Source organism: Zootoca vivipara, chromosome Z (assembly GCF_963506605.1).
Source record: "Zootoca vivipara chromosome Z, rZooViv1.1, whole genome shotgun sequence".
In the NCBI taxonomy this organism is placed as follows: Eukaryota; Metazoa; Chordata; class Lepidosauria; order Squamata; family Lacertidae; genus Zootoca; species Zootoca vivipara.
The window spans coordinates 10,521,198-10,546,096 of record NC_083294.1 but is presented as its reverse complement, the minus strand read 5'-3'; the positions used below and the strand labels follow the sequence as shown (position 1 = coordinate 10,546,096).

General features: G+C 44.4%; 1 protein-coding gene across 5 annotated transcripts in view; it reads left to right on the top strand.

The window, feature by feature from the left end:
• Window positions 1–24,899, top strand: part of MVB12B (multivesicular body subunit 12B) — a 91,456-nt gene that overhangs the window by 13,338 nt on the left and 53,219 nt on the right. For all 5 annotated transcript variants that reach the window (XM_035113350.2, XM_035113349.2, XM_035113348.2 and 2 more), the window contains exons 3-6: window positions 12,497–12,604; window positions 14,707–14,803; window positions 15,693–15,822; window positions 16,017–16,139. In XM_035113350.2, the coding sequence (XP_034969241.1) occupies window positions 12,497–12,604; window positions 14,707–14,803; window positions 15,693–15,822; window positions 16,017–16,139 (458 nt within the window). The remainder of the gene's footprint in view (window positions 1–12,496; window positions 12,605–14,706; window positions 14,804–15,692; window positions 15,823–16,016; window positions 16,140–24,899) is intronic.

Below are 24,899 nucleotides of genomic sequence, written 5' to 3'. Positions count from 1 at the left end.
AGGTCTAGAGCTGTGGGGCCACATTCCCTTCTGGACAACTTCCCTGGGGGCCAAGTGCCATAGTGAGTGGGGCAGGTTGTCCCTGGCTTCCATGAGCGCACATGTACACCTTTCTGTTTTCCATCCAGCAATTAGAGTTCAAGTTTGCCTTCCTGCCAGGCAAAAATGGTTGGGTTGAGTGAGGGATATGGCCTTGGGAAGAAGAAGAAGAAGAAGAAGAGGAGGAGGAGGAGTTTGGATTTGATATCCTGCTTTATCACTACCCGAAGGAGTCTCAAAGCGGCTAACATTCTCCTTTCCCCTCCTCCCCCACCACAAACACTCTGTTAGGTGAGTGGGGCTGAGAGACTTCAGAGAAGTGTGACTAGCCCAAGGTCACCCAGCAGCTGCTTGTGGAGAAGTGGAGATGCGAACCCGGTTCCCCAGATTACGAATCTACTGCTCTTAACCACTACACCACGGAAGAGTTCTAAGAGCCACATGGAAAGGCCCGGAATGCTGCAATCAACCCCAGGCCTGAGGTTCACCACCCCCTGGACTAGAAACTTGGGGGTGGTGAAGTAAAAGGAAGTTTTTTGAATGCTTATATTGATATTTTTGAGCTTGGTTACATATTCCTTTAATACAGAGCGAAACACAGGCTACCACATTTTGGTCTCCTTTCCTGCTATTGCATGGGGATCTGCCTGGGTTAAATATTTTTCTGTTTGTTCTGCCAACAAGTCTTGCTACGTAGCGATAGGCCTGTTGGATTCCTGCCCACTGACCTCGGTTCATGTTACACACTTTGCTATGCAGAAAGCGCCTTCTGGAGATTTGCCCTCCAGTGGCTGCCATAACCTGGAGGGCTATTCATGCCTGTCATTAATTTCTTTTTGTTCTGCTTGTGTTATTTAGGTACTGCTTAATCATTTGCAATCTGAGCAGTGAGCATATAAATAAACTACACAGAGAATAAAAAATCTGTCGCAAAAGCAAAGGCTGACCAGCAGGCGTTTTCTGCTGTAGTGAGGAAGACTTTGTCATGTGCCTGAAATTCAGCATAGAATCATGTGCCTGTCTCAAAGAATTGTAAGGTACCCTAAGGGTCATCTAGTCCAACCCCCTGCAATGCAGGAATCAGAGCTAAAGCATCCATGACAGATGGCCACCCAACTTCTGCTCAAACACCTCCAATGAAGCAGAGTTCACAACCTCCCGAGAGAGTCTGTTCCACTGTTGAACAGCTCTTACACTCAGAAAGCTCTTCCTGATGTTTAGTTGGAATCTTCTTTCTTGTAACTGGAATACGTTTGTTGGAGTCCTACCCTCCGGAGCAGGAGAAAACAAGCTTAGTCCATCTTCCATGTGGCAGCCTTTAAGATATTTGAAGGTGGCTGTCATATCTCCTCTCAGTCTCCTCTTCTCCAGGCTAAACATACCCAGCTCCCTCAACCATTCCTCATAAGGCTTGGTTTCCAGACCTTGACCATGTTGGATGTTCTCCTCTGTTCACTCCTGTGTCATATTCCTCCAGGGGTTCGTCTCTTGGAATGGGCGGTCTCCCTCCTCCTAGGGCAGGCACCCCCAAACTGCGGCCCTCCAGATGTTTTGGCCTACAACTCCCATGATCCCTAGCTAACAGGACCAGTGGTCGGGGAAGATGGGAATTGTAGTCCAAAACATCTGGAGGGCCGAAGTTTGGGGATGCCTGCCCTAGGGGCACCCCACCTGTCTTGCTCTTCCAGTGCAGTTCACTCAGCTGTATCGAGAAACTCTGCATCTTGTCCTGTAGCTTGGAAGTGTGGCCGGGTGGGCCTCAAGTTGCTGCACCTTCTCTTCCAGCAAGGCAACCAGTTTGCACTTGCTACAAATATACTCTTGCACGCTCTGTAGCAGGAAAACAAATATGGCACAGGTGTTGCAGGTCACAGCAGCAGCTCCATCACCCAGAAGAAGAAGAAGAAGAAGAAGAAGAAGAAGAAGAAGAAGAAGAAGAAGAAGAAGAAGAAGAAGAAGAAGAAGAAGAAGAAATTTATTATTGGGTTTCCCCAGCCACTCTGGGTGGCTCCCAATAGACTATTAAAAACTTGGTAAAATATCAAACATGTCTCGTCTCTGGTGGGTGGGAGTTCCACAGGCTTGAGCCCACTGAATGGATGACTTTTGTAGTTAACAAACCATGCACCTGGGCCATTGGGGGCCACCAGCAAAGACCCCCCACCCCAGAGATTTCAGGGATTGGGAAGGGTCTAAAGGATCAGGTGGTCCTTAAGGTATTCTGGACCCAACTTGTTAAGAGCCTTGCAATTGGATACAATCTGCCACAGAATGTATGGCTCCACATGAAAGCATGCATTGTTTCAGGCTTCAGAGCAGCACTGCCCACTCAAATCACATCCCTCTGCGGAAGTGGCGCTCATGCAAGTGTCACATAATGTTTGTTTCGAACTTGCGAGAAATCTATATTTTCGTGTGACAGCACCTACTCTCTGGAACTTCATGCCTGTTGGGATGCCGTGCATACATTCCAGCCAGTGGAGGGGAAGTGGCTGGGAAGGGAAAGTGACCTAGGGAAGAGTCTGGCCTGAAGCTCCCCTCCTGAAGCTCCCCTCCCCAGGCCTGAAGCTCCCTTCCTGTGTATTGTTAAGGATACAGGTGGCAGATGCTGGGAGGGGAGCTTAAGAAAGTCAGCCAGAGCAGATGCTTCTGAGTTAGGTTGACTGGTGATCTCCCTATATATGAGCTTGGATTTGGGAAGGGATGTGTTTTCTGGGGACGGGGAATCTGAAACCAGCCAGCTGGAGGTATGTAGCGAAAAAAACAGATGCATGAACCTGATCCTTGGTTGGCTGGGGGCTGGGGGAGAATGCGGATGTTGATGAACTGTTGTTGAACAAGTGTGTGAAGTCTCCCCGGAGCTCAGCTGGGTTTTTGGTTCTTGTCTTAGAGAATGTATTCTGATTGCTAAAAAGGATGCCTAACCTATGATGGAGCGTTCTTAGCAGGACGGCACAAATTCAGCCGTGAACAATGCTAGCCGTGAACAATGCTAACATAAAAAATTATTTTTTGGGGGGGGGGGAGATACAACTCTTTTCTTCTACCTACATTCCTCAGAATCCTGCAAAAGATTATAAGCACGGGATGAGATGGGAAGGAGGTGATATGGAGGCTGCATCAATAGGAGTATAGCGTCTAGATCAAGGGAAGTAATAGTACCACTGTATTCTGCTCTGGTCAGACCTCACCTGGAATACTGTGTCCAGTGATATTGTACCCTCTTGCTTGTCGGGATAGAGGTTGGAATGTGGTGTGTGCCTGGTCTCACCCACTTTTGGTCACACCCACCTCTTGCATGTGGCCCTGGAAGGTTGTCTGTGAGGAAATAATGATGCAGCAGCTAAAAAAGCCAATGCAATTCTGGGCTGCATCAATAGGAGTATAACATCTAGATCAAGGGAAGTAATTCTGCTCTGGTCAGACCTCACCTGGAGTACTGTGTCCAGTTCTGGGCACCACAGTTCAAGAAGGATACAGACAAGCTGGAACGTGTCCAGAGGAGGGCAACCAAAATGGTCAAAGGCCTGGAAAAGATGCCTTATGAGGAACGGCTTAGGGAGCTGGGTATGTTTAGCCTGGGGAAGAGAAGGTTAAGGGGTGATATGATAGCCATGTTCAAATATATAAAAGGATGTCATATAGAGGAGGGAGAAAGGTTATTTTCTGCTGCTCCAGAGCAGCGGACACAGAGCAATGGATTCAAGCTACAAGAAAGAAGATTCCACCTAAACATTAGGAAGAACTTCCTGACAGTAAGAGCTGTTCGACAGTGGAATTTGCTGCCAAGGAGTATGGTGGAGTCTCCTTCTTTGGAGGTCTTTAAGCAGAGGCTTGACAGCCATATGTCAAGAATGCTTTGATGGTGTTCCCTGCTTGGCAGGGGGTTGAACTGGATGGCGCTTGTGGTCTCTTCCAACTCTATGATTCTATGATAGATTTGGGGAATCCAGGGTAGTGCCTTTTAATTTATCACTAATTGGAACATTAGGCATTTACCTGGGAGTTAGGCCAGTTTGAATTCAAAAGTAGACATGGGTTGTGACAGTTTTTAGAATCATAGCATTGTAGAGTTGGAAGGGACCCCTAGGGTCATTTAGACCAACCCCTGGTAATTCAGGAATCTCAAATAAAGCTGATCTGTGAGGGTTTCTGACTGGCAAAAACAAAATCACTTTCCACCTGATCAAGGAAGCTGAAATGAAGAGAGCACATCAGAAGATTTGTGCATAAAAGTACAATGACCTACAAAATGACTTTTCGTACCCCGAAAAGTCCGCAACCCGAGTGGCGCTTTTGCGCATGTGCGAAGTGCGCAGAACGATTCTGCACATGCGTGCATGGCGAAACCCGGAAGTAAACACTTCCAGGTCCGCCGCATTCGTAACCTGGAAAAACGCAACCCGCAGCGGATGCAACATGAGGTATGACTACCTGCATGTCAATGGATTTGTTTTCCTAGTGTTTTGATTCTGTTATAGTTTAATTACTTTTTAACTCTTACATTTTATATATTTTTAGCTTTCTGTAGTTTATCCATGTTGTTTTAATTTTTGTAAGTCTTCTTGAATCCTGGCCAGGGGAAAGGCCAGGATATAAATAATGCTAATAATAATGATGAGAGATAAGAGTTACCTGCTCCTGTGGAGGAATAATAATAGGGATAATAATATATTTCTTATACCGCACTCATTTGACTGGGTTACCCCAGCCACCCTGGACGGTTTCCAGCAAAATATAAAGGGACAAAACAAAACATCAAAAGCTTCCTGAAACAGGGTTGACTTCAGATGTCTACAAAAAAGTCATATAATTGTTTAACTCCTTGACATCTGACGAAAGGGCATTCCATAGGGAGAGCTCAACTACCGAGAAGGCCCTCTGCCTGGTTCCATGTAACTTCACTTATTGCAATGAGGGAACCACTGTGGATCATAGCTGCCAAGTTATCCCTTTTTTAAAGGGATTTTCCATTATGCTGAATAGGCTTCCTTGCGAGAAAAGGGAAAACTTGGCAGCTATGCTGTGGATACATGGATGGGGAATTTGCGCAGTTGGAAAATCTGCTTTTAAAAACAAACAAAAACCTGATCACTACTATACAATTCAATCAAAATCATAGGAGATTGCTCGACTGGAATTCCCTCGCCGATCTGGGGAATGGCAGTGTGCTGTAAAAAGTTGCCTGACAAGTCGGTGGAGAAAGTAGTTAGATGAGCAAAAAGCTCTGTTGATTCACTGATGCGTGATATTCCAACCCACCCTTTCCCCCGGGCGCAACACAAGTTCCATAGCTGCAGAAACGGATACAAGTGAAAAAGTTCTTCTCTTGTGAAATGCAAATGCTATGCCCTGAATTGCTGTGACCTGCCCTAATATTTGGCGCATCGAAGAGGCCTGCAGATTTTTGTGGCATTCTTAGTGATAGGTTGGAGGATATCAGGTAGCATTCCCTGAGTGGGGGCCATGCTTTAGAACAGGGGTTCCCAACAAAATTTTCTCTAGGACCCCTCATCGAGCCGCTATTGTGACAAGGACCCCCATTAATTCCTAATCCTAAAATTAAAAAGTGAGAGCCAAATTAAGAGTCTTTTTATATTTTATATTTATACTTTTTTACAGTTACAACAGAGTACTCCATCAGTATACAGTTAGTTTTAATTTTCAGTTCTTAATGAGATGAACCACTTTTTAACCAACGGTCCATTTTTAACTACGCAAACTGTAGCTTCCGCGAAAAACAACGCTTTGTTTACAAACACTACTGTTTTGCAAAGAGGCGGCGCGCACCAGGGAGGAGGGAGGGGAATGGAGAAGACAGGGTACCTGCGCAGTAGTGCACAAATGAAGCCGACGCGCGCAAAGCATCTTGGGGAGGTGAGCGTTAGTAGAATGCGCGCGCTGCCTCTTTGCAAAACAGTAGTGTTTGTAAAGCGCCACCTAACGGCATACAGCAGAACTACTGCCTCTATCTAATTCTAGTTTTGCGCTAGACTCTGCTCATGCAGGAAGTGGCTAAAACAAAAAATCTGTTATCATACGAAATATATTTAATATATTTTTTTATTCTAATAGCATCTTGTGGACCCCTCTGGCATAGCTCGCGGACCCCTGGGGGTCCGCGGACCACCTGTTGGGAACCACTGCTTTAGAATTATATCGGTGCTTCTTTCAGGATAAAAAATGAGGTTTTGGTACTCCTGATAAAAATGCTGTGATTGCCAGCACAAAATGGCTGCCCATAGGCAGCAAAAACGGGTGACAGTAGTATGTACCAGCTAGTTCCAGCACAAAAACAGCACCATTTTAAATATCCAGAAGAGAGAATGGCTGCAGAGTGAGACCTTTTATCCAAGGAGCTCAAGCTTGATGTACACACTACTTCCCCTCTCCATTTTATCCTTGCAACAACCACGTGAGGTTAGTTGGGATCAGAGACAGAAACTGACCCAAGATCATCCAATGGGCTCTGTGGCTGAGAGGGAATTTGAACCCTGCTCTCCCAAGTCCTAGTCCCACACTTTGACCACAGCACCACACAGGCTGGAGCTGGAATGTAACCTGGAGGTACTTTCTAGGGTGCCTGGGTCAGTGGGAGCCAATGAAAAGAAGAGACAGAGCTCTCTGTGACCCTGCCAAAATTGATGACTGTTTTCAATGGTCTTCCTCTTCCAATCAAAATCTTCTTTAGACATGGAGTCTTCCATTTACTAGAGAACGGATTGCTTTGCTAAAAGCTATTGGTATTTTGTAGACAGGACCTCCTGCTTTGTGTGTGTGTGTGTGTGTGCATGTTAATTATTTAAATGGCATGTCCTTAAAAACCATTAACAAGTCCCTGAAGATAAATACAGGAGCTTCTTTTCAAGCTATAGCAGGAAATGAAATGACTTGTGGCTTCTGTTAATTATCTCAAATTGTTAGCAAGAAGGGCGGCTCCCTAGAAGCTTTTAATTTTTCTGTTGAACTTGGGGGGAGGGGGCGCTAACAAACATTTTGTGCAGTGGTGGCAGAGGAGGAAATCAGTGTGTCTGTGTACAATTTTCAGCGTACAGATTGCAACTTAACCTGCATGTATCTGTGGTGAGGGAAGTGAGATGGTTTTGACAAGGACTGGTGCAGCTGGGGTTTAAATAGCTTATCTATGTGTGTTTACCTTGCACTTTTATGAACATTTATTCTATATTTGAAACCTTAGAATTCTTAGAACAAGGGGAATAGGGATCCCCTTACAGCTCTCATTACCTTTAATAAACTGCAGCTCCCAGGATGCTTTGGGGGAGCCATGCATGTTTAATGCGGTATAATTGTGCTTTAAATGTGTATTGTGACAGTGGCTGTATTGGTTGTTGTTTAGTCGTGTCCGACTCTTCGTGACCCCATGGACCATAGCACGCCAGGCACTCCTGTCTTGCACTGCCTCCCACAGTTTGGTCAGACTCATGTTCGTAGCTTCGAGAACACTGTCCAACCATCTTGTCCTCTGTCGTCCCCTTCTCCTAGTGCCCTCAATCTTTCCCAACATCAGGGTCTTTTCCAAGGATTCTTCTCTTCTCATGAGGTGGCCAAAGTATTGGAGCCTCAGCTTCACGATCTGTCCTTCCAGGGAGCACTCGGGGCTGATTTCCTTAAGAATGGATAGGTTTGATCTTCTTGCAGTCCATGGGACTCTCAAGAGTCTCCTCCAGCACCATAATTCAAAAGCATCAATTCTTCGGCGATCAGCCTTCTTTATGGTCCAGCTCTCACTTCCATACATCACTACTGGGAAAACCATAGCTTTAACTTCATGGATCACTGCCTTGCCGTGGCGAAGGGGCTTAAATAACTTAGAGAAGTTATGTTTTGACCAAACGTGATCCACCTGGAGAAGGAATTGGCAAGCCACTCCAGTATCCCTGCCAAGAAAACTCTATGGACAAAGACAACAGCTATGGCTGTATTGGTAGCTGTTTGTAATATGGCATATAGAAGGGCCTTGTGAATGTGGCCTCAACCTGTGGGGTGATAAAGAGCTACTTAGACTTGGCTGCTGTTACTCATTTCTTAATTGCTCCTTCTCTCACCTTCTTAGGCTTCTGTTTGCCTTGTGATGAGGTCGCTTTAAGTGTCTTCGTTCAAGCTATCCTGCTCAAGTCCCTTCAAGTAATTAAGTAACACCCCATTTAAAGAGGAAGGAAGGAACTGGGAGTTTAAGGACACAATTATTTCTCCTGGTGCAAACCTTCTGAGTTTAATTTCTCTGACACTTCTTCTGAGGCTGAAACTTCAGCCCTTGGGGCCAAATGTGACCTTCCAGACCTCTCTACCTGGTCCTAGGGATTCTCCCAGCCTATACGTCATCCTCAGCAACACCCCTGTCTGCAGGCCTCTCACTGGCACCAGCTGACTCCATATCTTCCTTTGGAATGTGTCCTTTAAACTTTGATTATGCCCCTTTCATCTCTGGATTGTAGATATAGGTGTGTGTGTGTGTGTGTGTGTGTGTGTGTGTGTGTGTGTGTGTGTGTAAAATCTAGGCTGCTGTAAAATCTGCATTCATTGTTTTTGCCCACATTTGTACCTGGCCCTGTGTACAACTGGCATGTGGCCCCCAGAAGATTGCTCAGGTGGGAATAGGGCAGGATTCCCCCCCCCCCAAAGATATTTTTAAAAAAACTTTCTGAACACCTGAAAGTGTTCCTTTTTCTGTGTGGATGGCACAATTTTGGCTTAATAATAATAATAATAATAATAATAATAATAATAATAATAATAGTTGTTGTTTCATTCCATTCCACTTTTCTCCCAAGTTGAGATTCAAGGTGGCTTCCAACATTTTAAAACATCGTTATAAAATAAAAAGTAATAAAAACAAACTGGTTTAAAAACAATAGTCAAAATGCATCTAAGCGCATTCAGAGCCAGCAACTAGTATCCAGTAGCCCAGTGCCCAGCATTGCCTGCACCTTAATTTTCAAAGGCCTGTCTGAATGGGAAGGATTCCAAAGGCCTGTCTGCCAGTGGAAGGATTCCAAAGAGGGAGCCTGTCTAATGTGTCATGGGAGGAAATCCCACAATGTGGAAGCAGCCAACTGTCACCAACATCTGTGCTCCTGATGCTGATGGGACCAAGAGAAGGTGCTCACCCATGGAGCTTAGCACCCAGGCTAAGCTGGCACACGCAGCCTGAACGTCTGAAATGGAAGAACATAGTAATACATACAGTAAATACATTTTTGGAGGCAGAATGTTGCCATCACGGCTAGTACCCTTTTATAGCTCGATCCTCCATGTTTTTGCTTAACCCTCCTTTCAAACCACCCAGGTTGGTGGCCAGAACTGCCTCTTGTGGAAGCAAATTCCATAGTTTAGCTGTGGAATGTGTGAAGAAATTCTTTCGTCCTGAATCTTCCAACACTCGGCATACTTAATCTGTGTTGGAGTGGTTCTACATTGGCAAATGCCCCTGACTCCTCCTTTACGCTGGATTATTCTAGTTTTGGATTTGGCTACTTCTGTTTTTACAGAATGGACTTTACCCCTTTTATCCAAGGAAGGTGTTTGATCACAAGCTTTATCTGCATAGAAATGTAATTGTGTCACAGACATCTTCTCTTGGCTACATCTTGCAGCAAATATGTTCCCTTCAAAGTAGCTTTAGGGATGAAATTGAGGGGAGGTAGATGAACTTTCTCTTTCACTGGTTTTGTCTTGTTTTGTCTTATTTTGCTTCCTTTTCACTTCCTTGCAACCAGCTTGGGAATTCTCTTCTTTTAACTTCAAATGTTGTAAACCAGGGTTTCCCAAACTTTGGTTTCCAGCTGATTTTGGACTACAATTCCCATCATACCTTACCACTGGTCCTGCTAGGTGGGGATGATGGGAGTTGTAGTTCAACAACAACAAAATTCACAGGAGTGCAATTTCTTTCAGGAAGTGTGAAATAGGTGAGTTCACATGGAAATAAAAGGCACAGACCAGATTTCTCTTGCATTCCAACTCTCATTGGCAGGAGCTCCCCAGGGTTTCAGGCACGGGACGTTCCCAGCTCTACTTGGCGATGCCAGGAATTGAAACCTTTGAACCTTCTGCATGCAAAGCTGTTGCTATTGCTCTGACCTACGTTCATTCCCTGGAATCAAGGGAAATAAATAATCAACTGGGCGCTCGGCATTAAACAAGCAGCAATCAAAACAGGAACCTTCAACTTAGGCTTTTCGAAGTTTGTGTGTGTGTGCGCGCGTGCGCAAAAAGAAAGACTGAGGCTTTAAAAGCCCCTCTCTGAAGGTAGTACAAACAGGATCTTAGGAACATATGCCAGTAATTAGATTAGGCTTTCAGCCCAAACCCTCACATTGATCATGCTGATAACAACATTACTTTTGTAAGAGGATTAAAATAAAAAAAATGTTTTTTAAGAAAATGCAAACCTAGAAGCTAAAAATAGCAAAGTTGTCTAGACATGTCGTTATTTTGTAGGGATTATGTTATCATCTGTGTTAACAAAAAGCAGTGTTTATTAGGCTGGAAGAAATAAGTATTTGCTCTTAAATATTAGTTCTGTCTCTTTAGATTTAAGGTTAGTATAGTAGACAGAATTTGTCAAACAGGAAGAACTTCATCCTCAAAAAAAGAAGATAGAGCTCTGAATAAAGTATGCATCTCTACCTTAGTTTTATAAGCATACTGTAGTTCTCATGGTTGCCAGTAGGCTTGGCGAAAGAACAGGTGAGTGAGCAAATGGAGTGGTGCACAGCCCACATGAGCTACTAAGGAAGGAATGGCATTTAATGGGTGGGGATGCCTCACAGATCTCCCTTAAGAGGAATGAGTCTATAGTGAATAGACTGTTGTTCTTTTTATGTGGGGTGGGGGGGGGGAACCTGAGTTCAGATCCCTACTCTGCCAAGAATCATTCTGGGTGGCTCCAACAGAATCACTTCTTTGGTTCTCATAGAAAGTCTAAATAGTCAGAAGCCTCTATTTGCCTGTAGTAGCTGCCGATTCTGACATGGGATGGTTAGCTAGAGAGTTCTACTGCAACTCCTTGAGGATTGCTACCCCGCTTCCCTACTAGTGAGGCAGGGGTTCTTGCTGCAGCACCAGTGGCTTATAGAGTATGCTGTGAATTCTTCTTTCTTTTCCTGCTATTGCAAAGAAGGAGAAAAGTTTCTTTGAAAAGGAAGGTGGGCATATGAATTGTCTTAAGTGAGAAATCCGAATGAATAAAAGCATGCAAGACAGGCTGGCAAGCATCAGTTGGTGTTCAGAGAGAGAGGCTCAAATGGGGTGAGTCCCTGTCACCATCTTAAGCGATAGCTGCTACTGTTGAACGAAGGCTTCTGACAACTAAGCACGTGTTTGAGTCAAACTTAACAACAGTGCTTCAGATACAGCTCAAACTGGGCAAGCCATGCCTATCAGACAACAGTAACAAATCCACTTCAGTTGCTCCATCCTGTGAAGAAGCCGGTGCTGGAATTTTTATATAGGAGTCAGAGAAGAACACATGACTTTCTCCGGCCTATCACTGACCAGACTCTTCATGCTGGATTTGCACCATATCTTGTCAATGTGTTGTATTTATGAACTCCCCGCGCCCCAGCACCAAATCCTCAAAGGGTTGTCTAAATCGAAGGGTGGGTTAACTGGCTGCCTAGCAGGCAATATTTCTGCCTGCACACCATGTGACCTCCAAACCACCTCAAGAAGTAGTGGTCAAAGGTAGTTTTACCTTGATTAATATTTTATGTGGGGTTCTCTTTCATCAGTTGACTTATAATAATAATACAATAATAATTTATTTTACCCAGCCACTCTGGGCGGCTTCCAACAGAAAAATGAAATAAAATAATCTATTAAACATTAAAAGCCTCCTTAAACAGGGCTGCCTTCAGATGTCTTCTAAAAATCTGGTAACTGTTTTTCTTTTTGACATCTGATGGGAGGGCGTTCCACAGGGCGGGCACCACTACCGGTGACAAAAATACAGGTGACAGTATTTTTTAGGACTGACAACACCCCCCCCCCCACTTTTGATCCTTCTCTCCATTGGAGGAGAGAGACTTAAAGAGGTAATAAAAGCCTCGGGCCAGCGGTAAAGGTAAAGGTACCCCTGACCGTTAAGTCCAGTCACGGACGACTCTGGCGTTGCGGTGCTCATCTTGCTCTATAGGCCGAGGGAGCCGGCGTTTGGCCGCTGACAGTTTTTCCGGGTCACGTGGCAAGCATGACTAAGCTGCTTCTGGCGAACTAGAGCAGCACACAGAAACACTGTTTACCTTCCCGCCAGAACGGTACCTATTTATCTACTTGCACTGTGATGTGCTTTCGAACTACTAGGTTGGCAGGAGCAGGGACCGAGCAATGGGAGCTCACTCCGTCGCGGGGATTCGAACCACCAACCTGTAAAATGCTTCACCTGTCCTCTTTTTCTCTTCCTTCATCAACCCTTGCGTGTTGATATTTTTTCTAGGTTGCACAGACGGCAGATGGCTTGGATGCTGACCTCTGGAAAGATGGCCTCTTTAAATCCAAGGTCACACGATATTTGTGCTTCACACGGACCTTTTCTAAAGAGAATGTGAGTGGCTTGCTTCTTTGTCCCAAACACTGGTTTTCCTAAAAATCAAGTTTGGGTGTTTGTTTCCTGGGCTGGTCAGGGGAAAGGAAAGGTTGTAGTAGAAACAGAACAAACCAAATTTCTATCAAGCTTTCTTTCCTGGTTGCCTTTTGAAGGTTTTTACCTCACCACAGGTGAGCAGGTAAATTTACTGTTCACATGCTGCATTAATGTTTTGATATCCCACTGAAGGAGAAAGTGTCACATAATCTATGGATATTGTTCAAGTGATTTGTTGCTACTTTTCTACCACCTGCTCCATTTTGAGTTAAGATGCGGTCTGTTTGGCATCAGTACCGATTTTCTCACCGATATTCAAACATTCATCTCAGATGTCTTGATGGTGGAATGAAAGCTCACGCGTTTTGCTGCTTAAGAGAGTTTTGCGATTAAGTAGTCTTAAGTGTTTCTTAAAAAAAAACAGTTTGGAAATGTGACTTTTGCAGTACCCCTTTGCATGGGATACTGTTGGAACAGGAGGATCCTAAATACTGACCCACATAGGCAGTTTGGGAAATGCTGGCTCAAAGGCAGTCAAGTGTGCTGCCTTTCAGATGTTCCTGAGCTACAGCTCCCATCATACCTGACTAATTGGCCATGCTGTCTGGAACTTACGGGAATTGCAATCTAGCAACATCTGGAGGGCACCAAATGGCCAACCCCTGTGTTACTTGTAAAGGCTAAAAAGCAGGGTGGAACCTGCAACAACAGTTGCAGTGCAAAATGCTTCTTGTTCAGGAACTGCATTGCATCCCCCCCCTTTGTCCAGTTTCCTATTCCTCCTGCTCATTCCATCAGCATTCCACGGCCATTGACCCCACCCAGTCTTAACTGGGCTGGGCTTGCCTCCCACTCCCTTCTTTGTTCCCCTCCTTGCAATTATTTTTTTGTACTTTTACAGACCTTAGGATTTTTCCCTCAAGCCTGCAGGTTCCTCCCGCTTTCTGTGTATATTCCACCTTTTTGGATACATTAAGGAATGGCACTCACAGCCCAAACATCAGAGGATCTGTTGGTGTGTTCGTGAGGTTTTTCTTTCTCCAGTGTTTGATTAATCAGGGAAGACGTCAGTTTGGATTCCATGTACTATTCCTTGTTCCAGCTGGCTTGCAGATGCTACTCTTCTTTCTTTCCCCCCAGGAACTTTTCTTGTTTTTGGACCTTGCAACGAAATACATGTACAGCTAATTAGCCAGATTCATTACATATGTCTTTGCTCTCCAGATAAGAGCTGTTTGCTGGATATGTTTAAACACCCTGGGTTGTGTCCAATACTAGTCCTTCTCAGAGTAGACCTATTGATATGAATGAATCTAAGGTACAGTGGTGCCTCGACTTACGAATTTAATCCGTTCCGAAGGCACCTTCGTAAGTCGAAAAATTCGTAGGTCGAAAAACGACATTGGAAAAGCGATTTCCCATAGGAATGCATTGGAAACGGGAAAATTCGTAAGTCGAAAAATCCCTATCTAAAACCGCCGCGGTTTCCCCCCGGATGTCGAGACATTCGTAAGCGCGCTGCCATTACCCCCATTCGTAAGTCAAAAAATTCGGTTGTCAAGTTGTTGGTAAGTCGAGGTACCACTGTAGTTGTTTCCAATTAACTTTGGTGGGTCTACTTGATGAGTAGGACTAGCATCAGCTACAACCCTCTCACACTCCCCAAAAGTTTGTTTTATCAAAGTAGGGTTCTTTCAGTGTCACAATGGCCATGTTCACAGAATGAATTTAAATCACATGACTTCACCTCCACCCCACAAAAAAAGAATCCTGGGAGTTGTAGTTTAAGGGTGCTAGGAATTGTAGCACTGTGGGTAGTAAATTACATTTCCCAGCATTCTTTTGGGGAAGTCATGTGGTTTAATTTCATGGTGTGTATTACTAATAATAGTAATAATAAAAGGAATTCAGTTTCTAGTCCTTTTGACTGTGACAAGTTCTTGCTCCATTTGCAAACTGCGTATGTGGGGCAGGTGCATAACTGCACGCTCAGTTCTAAGAATGGTCGTTTTGTTTGGGTTTCATCGCCTCTTGGCCATCACTTTCCTTCTGTCTCCCAACAGAGCCACCTGGGCAATGTCTTGGTCGATATGAAGCTCATAGATATCAAGGACACCTTGCCTGTCGGCTTCATTCCTATCCAAGAGACCATGGACACACGTGAGTTGAGGCTGTTGGTGACCAGATTCTGTGCATACCCTCTTAGAGAAGGTGCTTTGTAGTTGTGACCACTGCTGTGGGAATTCTGTCCATCTTTTGTGTTTCATCCTAGATTTGCTCCCACACTATAATTCGTGTGGCTTGGATTTGGAGGCTGTGCACCGCAGTCAAGTGGGGAAGGGGGGCCGGTGGGCTACCAGATCCCTTTGGTGATGCAGTCCAGGTTCTAGGTTTGTCTCCGCAGAAGGAAAAGAAGAAGAAAGAATTGTACATGGGCTCAGGGGTTGGCCGATGTGGAAAGATGCCAACATAACAAAGTTGACCTGATGATGATTTATGGACCATTTACTATCTGAAGATCTTGAAGCAAGTTACAGCAGGTAAAAATACATGAATCATAGAATTACCAAGTTGGAAGGGACCCTAAGGGACATTTAGTTCAACCCCCTGCAATGCAAGAATACAAGGGGTTGGACTAGATGACCCTTGGATTACCTTCCAACTCCATGATTTTATGATTTGGATATTTTTATGTTTTCTGAACCATTTTGAGATTTTCACATATTGAGCGACCTATAAATCAGCATTAGGGCTACTACATGAGGTTGGTATCTTTACCTGTCAGGTAACCCCTGAGTCCATGTACATGAATATGCATGTAGAGGAAACACAATACGTCAAATGATTTACATAAAAAGCAAATATTTAAAACACCATCAATATCCACTATTGGTATAAAAATCAGGGAGTACTACAAGGTGTTTGGGGGGGGGGCGTGGGGGTGTTCAGAGGACAGCTACACTTAAAGAAGATCTGGGTTTTGTAGAGAGTTTTGGAGTAAGAGAAGAGGGAATCTACCCCTGAACTCTCGCGCTGTGGCGTTTTGCAGAAGAAACTGCTTTCCGGAAGAAGAGGCTCTGCATCAAGTTCATTCCGCGGGATTCTACGGAGGCCGCAATTTGCGATATTCGGATCCTGGGCCGGGGCAAACAAGCCCCTCCGCAGTATACGTTCATTGGGTAAGGGTCCCATCTCCTCCTCACCCTTTAAGTCAGGAATTTTGGAAGTTTTTTTCCAGATAGGAGTCCAGCATTCCCTACTAAAGGAACCCCACGCTGTTTGTTTGCCAAGACCTCCAAGTGCTAGCATATTTGTTACCTTGGCCATTGACTTGAGCTGTGTGGCTGATTGTCTTCTCTTGTCTGCTGCAAAGGGAACTGAACAACATGGGCATATGGTACCGCATGGGCAAAGTACCCAGGAACCATGAATCGTCTCAGCCCACAACACCTTCTCCACAAGCTCCAGCTACAACGCCAGCTGCTAACCTTCCCAGGTGAGGCTCTTCTCGAATTCTCCACTGCCAGTGGGATTTTTATAAGAGTTTTATACACCACTTTACAGTATAAAATAATAATAATAATAATAATAATAATAATAATAATGTAGTTTACTAAAGCATAAAACAATGAAATTGTCAATAAGAATTAATAATTTAAAATGTTCTAAAAGTTAAAATAACAATAGACTAAAAACAGATTAAAACTTGCATAAGCTTTCTAAACATGTTAGCAGGTTTGTCTAAACAAGAATGCTTTTAGCAGGTGGTGAAAAGAGTACAGAGAAGGTGCCTGCCTGATGTCAGTAGGGAAGGAGTTCCCAAGTGTGGGTGCTGCCAGACTAAATAATCAAGTTCTTGCAAATGCAGAACAAGTATTATGGGATACCTGTTAACTGTGAGCATGAGGACATAAAACATGCCTGCTGGGTCAGGCTGGCCTGATGCCTGTGGGAAGCCTGAAAGCTGGGCATTATTATATAAAATATAGTAATAATTGCTACTACTGTATATATTTATTTATGCCCCACCTTTTTCCATGACAGGGACTCAAGACGGCTTACGGATAAAATAAGAACAGCTAAATTAATTGGGGGAACAGCTAAAAACAATTAAACTCTAATAGAATAAAAAGCATTAGCTATATGCTAGCACTAGTCACCATATCCCCACTTAGAGCACTTCAACAAGCAATATAAATGGTTCCTAGCAACTAGTATTCAGAGACATACTGCCCCTGACATTGTGACTAGGACAGGGGTTGGCAACCTAAGGCCCATGGGGGTCATTTAACCAGCCATGGACCCACACCACCTGCTCGGGGACCCCTGCCACCTGGTCGGTTGGCTCCCGTGCACCACACTAAACCGGCACGGAGCAGAGCAGGGACCGCCTTCCACGACGCTGGACGGCTGGAAGCTCCTGCAGCCAATGGGAAGCTGCGCACGCCTCCTCGGTGCCGAAAGGAGTGCCGGAAATAGCGTTTGTGCATGTGTGCGCGTGCACACACACACACACACAGGCCCACTGTGGCATCTGTGGGACTATGAACCAGCCCAAGCCACAAAAGCTTTGCCGACCACTGGACTAGTAGCTATTGATAGCCAATTCCTCCAATAAATTTTCTGATCCTCCTTTAAAGCTATCCAAGTTGGTGGTCATCACTGCCTCCTACGGGAGCACATTCCACAGCTTAGCTATGCTGGGGAAGGAAGTACTTTAAGAGCATAAAGAAAGGTTGCTGGATCAGGCCAATGACCCATCTGGTCCAGCATTCTGTTTTCACAGTGGCCAGCTAGATGCTTGTGGGAACCAGAGGGCAAGACCAACTGATACTTGGAATGATTACCGCCTCCCGCTGTGGAGGCAGAGCATAGCCATCTCGGCAAGTAGCCATCATTAGTTTTCCCCATTTGTCTAATCCTCTTTTAAAGCTATCTAAGTTGGTGGCTATCGCTGCCTCCGGCAGGAGAGCATTCCTCAGTTTAGCTATGTACAGTACTGCATAAAGAAGTACTTCCTTTTATCTGCCCTCTGTAGTCCCAACATTCACCTGCCTTTGGATGTCCACAGGTTCTAGTGTTATGAGAGAAGAAAAACTTTCTCCATGCCATGCATCATTTTATAAACTCCTAACATATCACCTCTTACTCACCTTTTCTCTAAACTAAAAAATTCCAAACATTGCATCTTTCCTCATAGGGGGAAGATAATGAGTTGTGTGCTTGTTTTTTTCTAAACAGAATTAAATCACAAACTGGTACAGAGATTCATGGGAGTGAACTTAACAACTAGGAGGGGAAATTATTAACTTGAAAGAACCAAAAATGGACGCCGTTTACCTTCCCGCTGTAGCGGTTCCTATTTATCTACTTGCATTTTGAAGTGCTTTCGAACTGCTAGGTTTGCAGGAGCTGGGACCAAGCAATGGGAGCTCACCCTGTCACAGGGATTCGAACCGCCGACCTTCTGATCAACAAGCCCTAGGCTCAGTGGTTTAACCACAGCGCCACCTGGGTCCCTTATATAGGGTGGTACCTTATATCAATCCAGGTAATTGCTCCCTCTGGCTCAGTATTATCTACACTTGCTGGCAGTGGTTTTCCAGGGTTTCAGGCAGGAGCTTTCCCCAGCCATCCCTGGAGACAATAGAGCTTGAGCTCAGGACCTTCTACAGGCAAAGCAGGTGTTCTACCACTGAGCTATGGTCATTCTCCTCAAGTCCTTAATACGCTTATCAAACCCAGAATCTATGGAATGCAATTATGGCTCATAAGCAGCAGTCAAAGTAGCAGATGCTTAATTGGATGGATGAGTTTCAAGCCTGGTAGAGGATATCTTCCCATGTCTCTGCTTTCAGGCAAAAGGTCTTAGATTCAACCCAAGGTATTTCCAGTTAAAAGGATAATGTAACAGGCAATGGGGAAAGGGGTTTTTTTATTTGCTCATTACCTTGGAATGCCACTGCCGGCCAAGAGAACGAAATACTGGGCAGAGGGGCAAGCAGCCTGACCTGTTAGCAGGGTTGGCTCCCTAGAACATCAGAAATACCTGCTGGATCATGTCAGTGTCCCATCTGGTCCAGCATCCTTCTCTCACCGTGACCAGCTGGATCCCAAATGGAAAGGATCTAAACACAGTATGGGATCCTACTTGTAGGATCCCCATAAGTAGGATCTGAGCACAGTAGCACTCTTCCTCTTGCAATTCCCATCAAGTGGTATTTGAAAGCCTTATGCCTCCAGCCTTGGAGAGAGAACAGAGCCCAGAGGCTGTTTCCAGAATGTTGTTTAACAGAACCCACACGATTTGCATCTTGCTTGGATGTCAAAGCACATGAAGTGGTTCCAACTCAGTGGGTTTCGTCTCCAGACGAGGGTGAACTGGGGGAGGGGGTGTCTGGCTCTGAGAGTCTCTTAAAGGAGCTGAGGGAGAAGCAGGGGAACTTACGAGCAGCGTGAGCTTATATTTTAATGGGCTTCGGTGAGAGCTTTAAACATTTACAAACGCTTGTAACAGTTGGCCCTCCCTGCAGAGCCCTGCCTGGACGAGAAACTTGAATTACGTTGATGTTGGCTTCAGTTTTGCAAAAGAAGGCATAAGCGTCTAACTCTGGTGGTCTGGCACTAGTGGCTCTTTTTCTTTCCAGTGCATTTTAAAAGCTTGACTTGACATTTGCCTGTGATTTGCCTTCCAAGGGGACCTTCAAAAGCAATCAACCACACCTCATATTAGGATATAAGGAAACTGCCTTATATTGAGTGAGGCCATTATTTTACATTGCCTTTTTGTATTTTTGTGTTGTGAACTGCCCTGTGATCTTCAGATTAAGGAAGGTATACAAATTTAAATAAATAAATATGTTGACTGGCTGCAGGTCTCCAGGGTTTCAGACAGGACATGCCCGGCCCCACCTGGAGCTGCCAGGGATTGAACCTGAGTGTTAGGCTGAGGGCAGACTGAGGTTGGTGGGGCAGTGTACCATTGTCACTAATGGACCACCCTCCAGTGTCTCTCTATATGATGCTTTATGAGACCCTTCATTACAGAAGTGAGAACTTTCTACCAATTTTTGTTGGCAGGGGGATGTTGAAATGAAAGAGAGTGTGGAGGGAGTGGGTGGGTAAGCTACTTAAACACTTTCTCTCTTCAGGGGTGGGTGATAAATTTTGAAGTGGTTCTTTTCCATGGCAGCTGCCATATTTTGTCTTTGAATTGCCCCATGGAGCAATGCTACATTACTGATATAGTGTAATTCCAGAGCATGCTGGGAGAAACAATATGGCAGCTGTTGACTGGATGCGGGGGGGACGGGGACGGGACCCAGTGTGATCCATTCTAAGGCACCTGCTGAGTTCCAACCCCATAAAAAAATAGCCAAAATGGCATTCCCATTTCTGCATTATCATATACTTATTTATGTCCTGCCTTCTTCCCTGACAAAGGGAGATGGCTTACAGATAAAAGCATAGAAAAATCAGTCATTAAAATACTATTAAACATTGATGTAATCAAAACTAAATACATAATATATAATCTGTTTAAAACATGCCAATAATTACAATGAAAACACCATGGCACCGGCACTTTAATTAAAAGCAGTCAGTTCCCAAAGCCTATTGAACAAGAAAGTCTTCACCTGCTTGCATCCTATAGATAGGGTTGTGGAATTTGGGGGAGCGAAGAATTTCACTTCAGCAAAGCTTGAGTGAATGCACTGGGTTTTTTCTAAAGAATAATAATAAAGAACATACCGTGGGAAGAGCCCTGCTGGATCAGGCTAATAGCCCATCGCAACCAGCATCCTGTTCTCACAGTGGCCAACCAGATGCCCCAATGGGTAACCCCCATGCAGGACCCAAGGGCAAGAACACTCTCCTGTTCTGCAGGTTCCAGCAACTGTGGGGACGCACTGTTAGCCCACAAACGGGGGGTACTTGTGGCCCTTCAGGTCCTAGCCAGCATGGGCAGCTATTGAGGATGATGGGTGTTGTAGTCCAGCAACATCTGCGATGGGCAGCCTCTCTGCACCGGGCTAGATGGCCCAGCTATCCAAGGCCAGCTGAGGCTTATTGGCATTCTGGTATTGTTATATTTAGGCATTATTCTGCTTTAGAGACGTTCAGTCATAATCCCAGCATCTCAATGATCACAGGTTCTCCATCTCTCCTTTAGATAATGTACATTCATTGTTAGATTTATTAATTTCTAAGCTACCCTTCAGTATTGCTGCTCACCCAGCAGCTAAGATGTTGGTAAAATGATTTTGAAACTGAAATAAACCTGGTGGTTGTTGTGTGTTGTTTTTTTTTAATGTCAAGGCAGATGAAAGCATAGAATCACAGCAGCCAAATGTAATATAGTAAGAGATCAAGAAGGTCTGTTTAAAAAAGCTTGGTCAAATGAGAAGTCGTTTGCCTAATGCCGGCAAGAAATGAGAGTACTGTAGTTTACAAGTGAGCACAGGACATTAAAATTGAGAACAACAGGCAGGTCGGAAATGTAGGTAAACATGAGTATCAGGAACTTGCTATGAATGAGGAAAGCAATGGAAAAACCAGTGTAGTTTTTATTATTATTATTATTATTTAAAGAGAGGCATTAGAAAGAGTGCAGACTGCTTCAGCTTCCTGTCAGCTTCCTGTGAGTAGATTTTATTCTTTGTTACATGGAGGAAGTGAGAGGGTGGCTTTCTCCTGAATGTTTTTGCTCAGTCCTGAAAGGATGTTTCTGTCTCCTACCTGATCCCCATCTCTTTCATGCCATTTTAATGCTGGTGGGGGTGGGAGATTCTGGCTTTCTAGCAAGTGCACGAGAAATGATAGTAACTGGCACTGGCTCTTATTAATGAGAGAGCTTTCCTCTACCTCCCACCTCTCAGCATTACAAATTCTCCTGAAGTCTTAGCAATTACTGTTAATATCGTTCAGTGGCAACTTTTCACAGGAGCACCGTTGAATGGCTTAGTGCCTGCACACCACACATGCAAATCGGCTCCTGTGCGCACCTAGTGATTTTGTATCCTCACTTCCGTCATGCCGTTTGCCGCAAGTGAAGTTGTAAGCATGTCATGCATCGCCTGTGCGTTCAGCAAGTGTGTCAAAACACAACTTCAATTAATTTGCTCTAATTATGGCTCCAGAGAGAGACTAGGGGCTGTATTGTTCCTCATTAAAAGACATTCTCCCTCCCCATCCCCTTCTTTCTTCCTCATCCGCAGTCTCCCAACGTCGCTTGCTCTTGTGTATCCCATACGGGGAGAATTTCTGAGCAAGAACACTGATTTGCATTTTAGGGACTAAGTAGAGAAAGATTTGGTCTTTGAAAGGCTCCACAACTGCCCATTCAAGTGTTGCATCCAGTAAATGGAGGGGGCGGAAATACCAGAGTGGCCTTAAAATATCTAAGGAGGAACTTCCAGCCCATGGGCCTAGTCCGGTAGGATATAAATCAAATATATCTGTATAGAAATGAAACAATGTTGGAACCAGGGGGAACCTCTCTTGGGAACCATTTTGGAGGTGGGAGAATAGCACAGCCTGGCCGTGCTCTGGCTGCCCACCTTTGATTTCGGGGGGGGGGGGGTTGACTTGGCAGTCTGAGAGAATGGGTAGGGAGACAGAGGGTACAAGTAGCCAGTGTGGTGTCCTCCAGATGATGGTATACTACAACTCCCAGCAACTCCTTGGCCAGCATGGCTAAGGGATGCCGAGAGTTGTCGTCAGGCAACATCTGCAGGGCTACAGGATTCCTTGTTCCTGTTAATAATAATAATAATAATAATAATAATAATAATAATAATAATAATACTGTTCCAGGCAGCCCTAGGATGATTGGCTGGAGGAATGTTCTAAACTTATTTTTTATATATAATTATTTTTATTAAGGATTTTTGGGGGTTACAAAGGTAGTGCAGTGTCTCATGCATCATTTTTACACATCAATTTTACTTGTTGAGACATTATGAGGAGGGGAGAAAGAAGTGGGTGGGATGGGGAGTTGGGTGTGGTGGATTGTCAATGTTTCTGTTTTTCTTGTTATGTGTAGGGGTTCGGCGTCAGCGTCGAACTTATTTTCAGATTATTATTTTTTTTAAAAAAAACAATACATCTGTTCAAACAATACATCTGTTTTGACACCCTGGGGTCCTTTGGGAGGGAGGGTGTTTTAGAAATTATTTAATTTTTACATTGGGCTTGCACTTGCTTATTGATTTGATTGATTGCTTGCCTGCCCTTCACTCCAAGGTCCCAGGGCTGCTTACAGTAGTTAAAGCATAGTATTGAAAGCAGTTTAAAACAACTTACGATCAGAAAAAGGAAAATCCTAAACAGATACACCTAAAGGGTCAAAAGCCAGGGTGTATATATATTTTTAAGGGCCCATCTTATTTTTGTGATGGCAGCCAGTGGTGAGCTTTCAGTCCACGTGATGACACTGTGCCCATTAAAATCCTGGTTAAGTGATCGTGCTAACAGCAGCAAGGAATGGTTGAAAATGAAAATGACCCCTACAGTACCAAATCAAGTCTCTTCCCCCCCCCTCTGTCTGTGCGTCTGTCTTCATTTGAGTGTTCCGCTTCTTCATGTAAGATCAGAGGGGCCCCCACCACCACTCCCAATGCATTTCTAATAAGCCAACTCCAATGATTACTCCTCTTCTGTTTTTTATTTTTGCTAAATGCCTTCCCAGCCACATCGGAATTAGCCCTGCGGTTTTGAACAGGCTCGGTGCAGCTTTTTGGCAGCTTTGATCAAAGGGATTTGGGGGGTTTGAGTTGTGCCTGTTCTCCCTCCTCACGCACACCAGCCCCCCCATCTGCAATAATTTGATGAAGAACTTCGCCCTAATTAAATATTCAAATGCAGGGCCCGCGTCAATATGGCTTCCCGTTGGCTCGGAATGATGATTAATTGTATTCAAAACTCCGGCGGCCGCTGTTCATTTCAACTCTTCCATTGTTTCCAGATTGTTCCTCTCCCTGGCTTGCTGTTTCTCTCCTCCGCTCCACACCTCCATTCTCTCTCTCTCTCTCCCCCCCCCAAACCTGCTTTTGTTCGGGTTGGGTGTGTGCGTGTCTGTGTTTCGGGATTGAAACTAGTAATTGATTTGCCATATGGTGCCAAGCTGCTCACATTTAACAATATGTGTTTAGGAACTTGGGGACTTTTATAAATTGGGCTGTTGTTGGTTTCTCATGTGTAAGTGTAATAGAGAGAGAGAGAATGTTCCACATCTAATTTCCTGTCTATAGAATAAAATGACAAGCAGTTTTAAAGGCATAAGGAAAACACATTTCTGCTGTTGGCTTGCAGGAATAAATAAGTTTATATCCATCCTGGCCAACCAGCAACACTTACTTAAAATAAGGTCCCATCTGTACTATACGTTTAAAGCAGTACCCTATCCTTTTAAACATTCATGGCTCTCCCCTCCTAAGAATCCTGGGAACAGTAGTTTATTAAAGGATGCTGAGAGTTGTTAGGAGCCCACCATATTCCCCTCCCAGAACTACAATTCCCAGAGTCACCTGGGAAGAGGAATTGACTGTTAAACCACTGTGGGAATTGTAGCTCTGTGAAAGGAATAGGATTCAGTTAAACATCAATACTGCATCATTGGTTTGTTAAAAAAGAAAACAAAAAACATACTCATAATCATAATGATTAAGGCCTTAAACGATAATTTTAGGTTGTATTTTAGTAACTAAGTTTTAATTTATACATTTTTATAATTGTTGTTATATCTGTATTGCCCCTGTTATACTTGGTTGCAAGTTCAAATGTATCCCTATCGTGTTTTATGATTTCCTTGATACTGTATGTGGGCTGGAACTGGTCTGTGACCGTAATAATAAATTCATTCATTCATACTGCAAACACCTTTCGAAGCAATATAGTTTTCAGAAGACATCTAAAAGAGGACAGGGACAATTCCTTCCTAATCTCTACTGGCAGGGAGTTCCACAAGGAACCGGCCTGCCCCACTTAAGGCTCAGTTCCTAGTGAAGGCCTGCGGAACCTCGAGAGCATGTGGAACCACCAAAACCATCAGATAATCCCATTGATTGAGGCGGAACATAAAGAATCGGACCAGAAATGTTTAGGGCTTTCTAAATGCAGTCTGCTCGCAGCTCATGTGCATTTAACTTGGGCAAATGTGCTTGTTTGAAAAAAGGGGGAGGAAAGTCAGCAATCCAACCCGCCATTACACTCACCATGGGACAGCATTTGGAGTTGCAGGGAAGAGTGTTCAGCA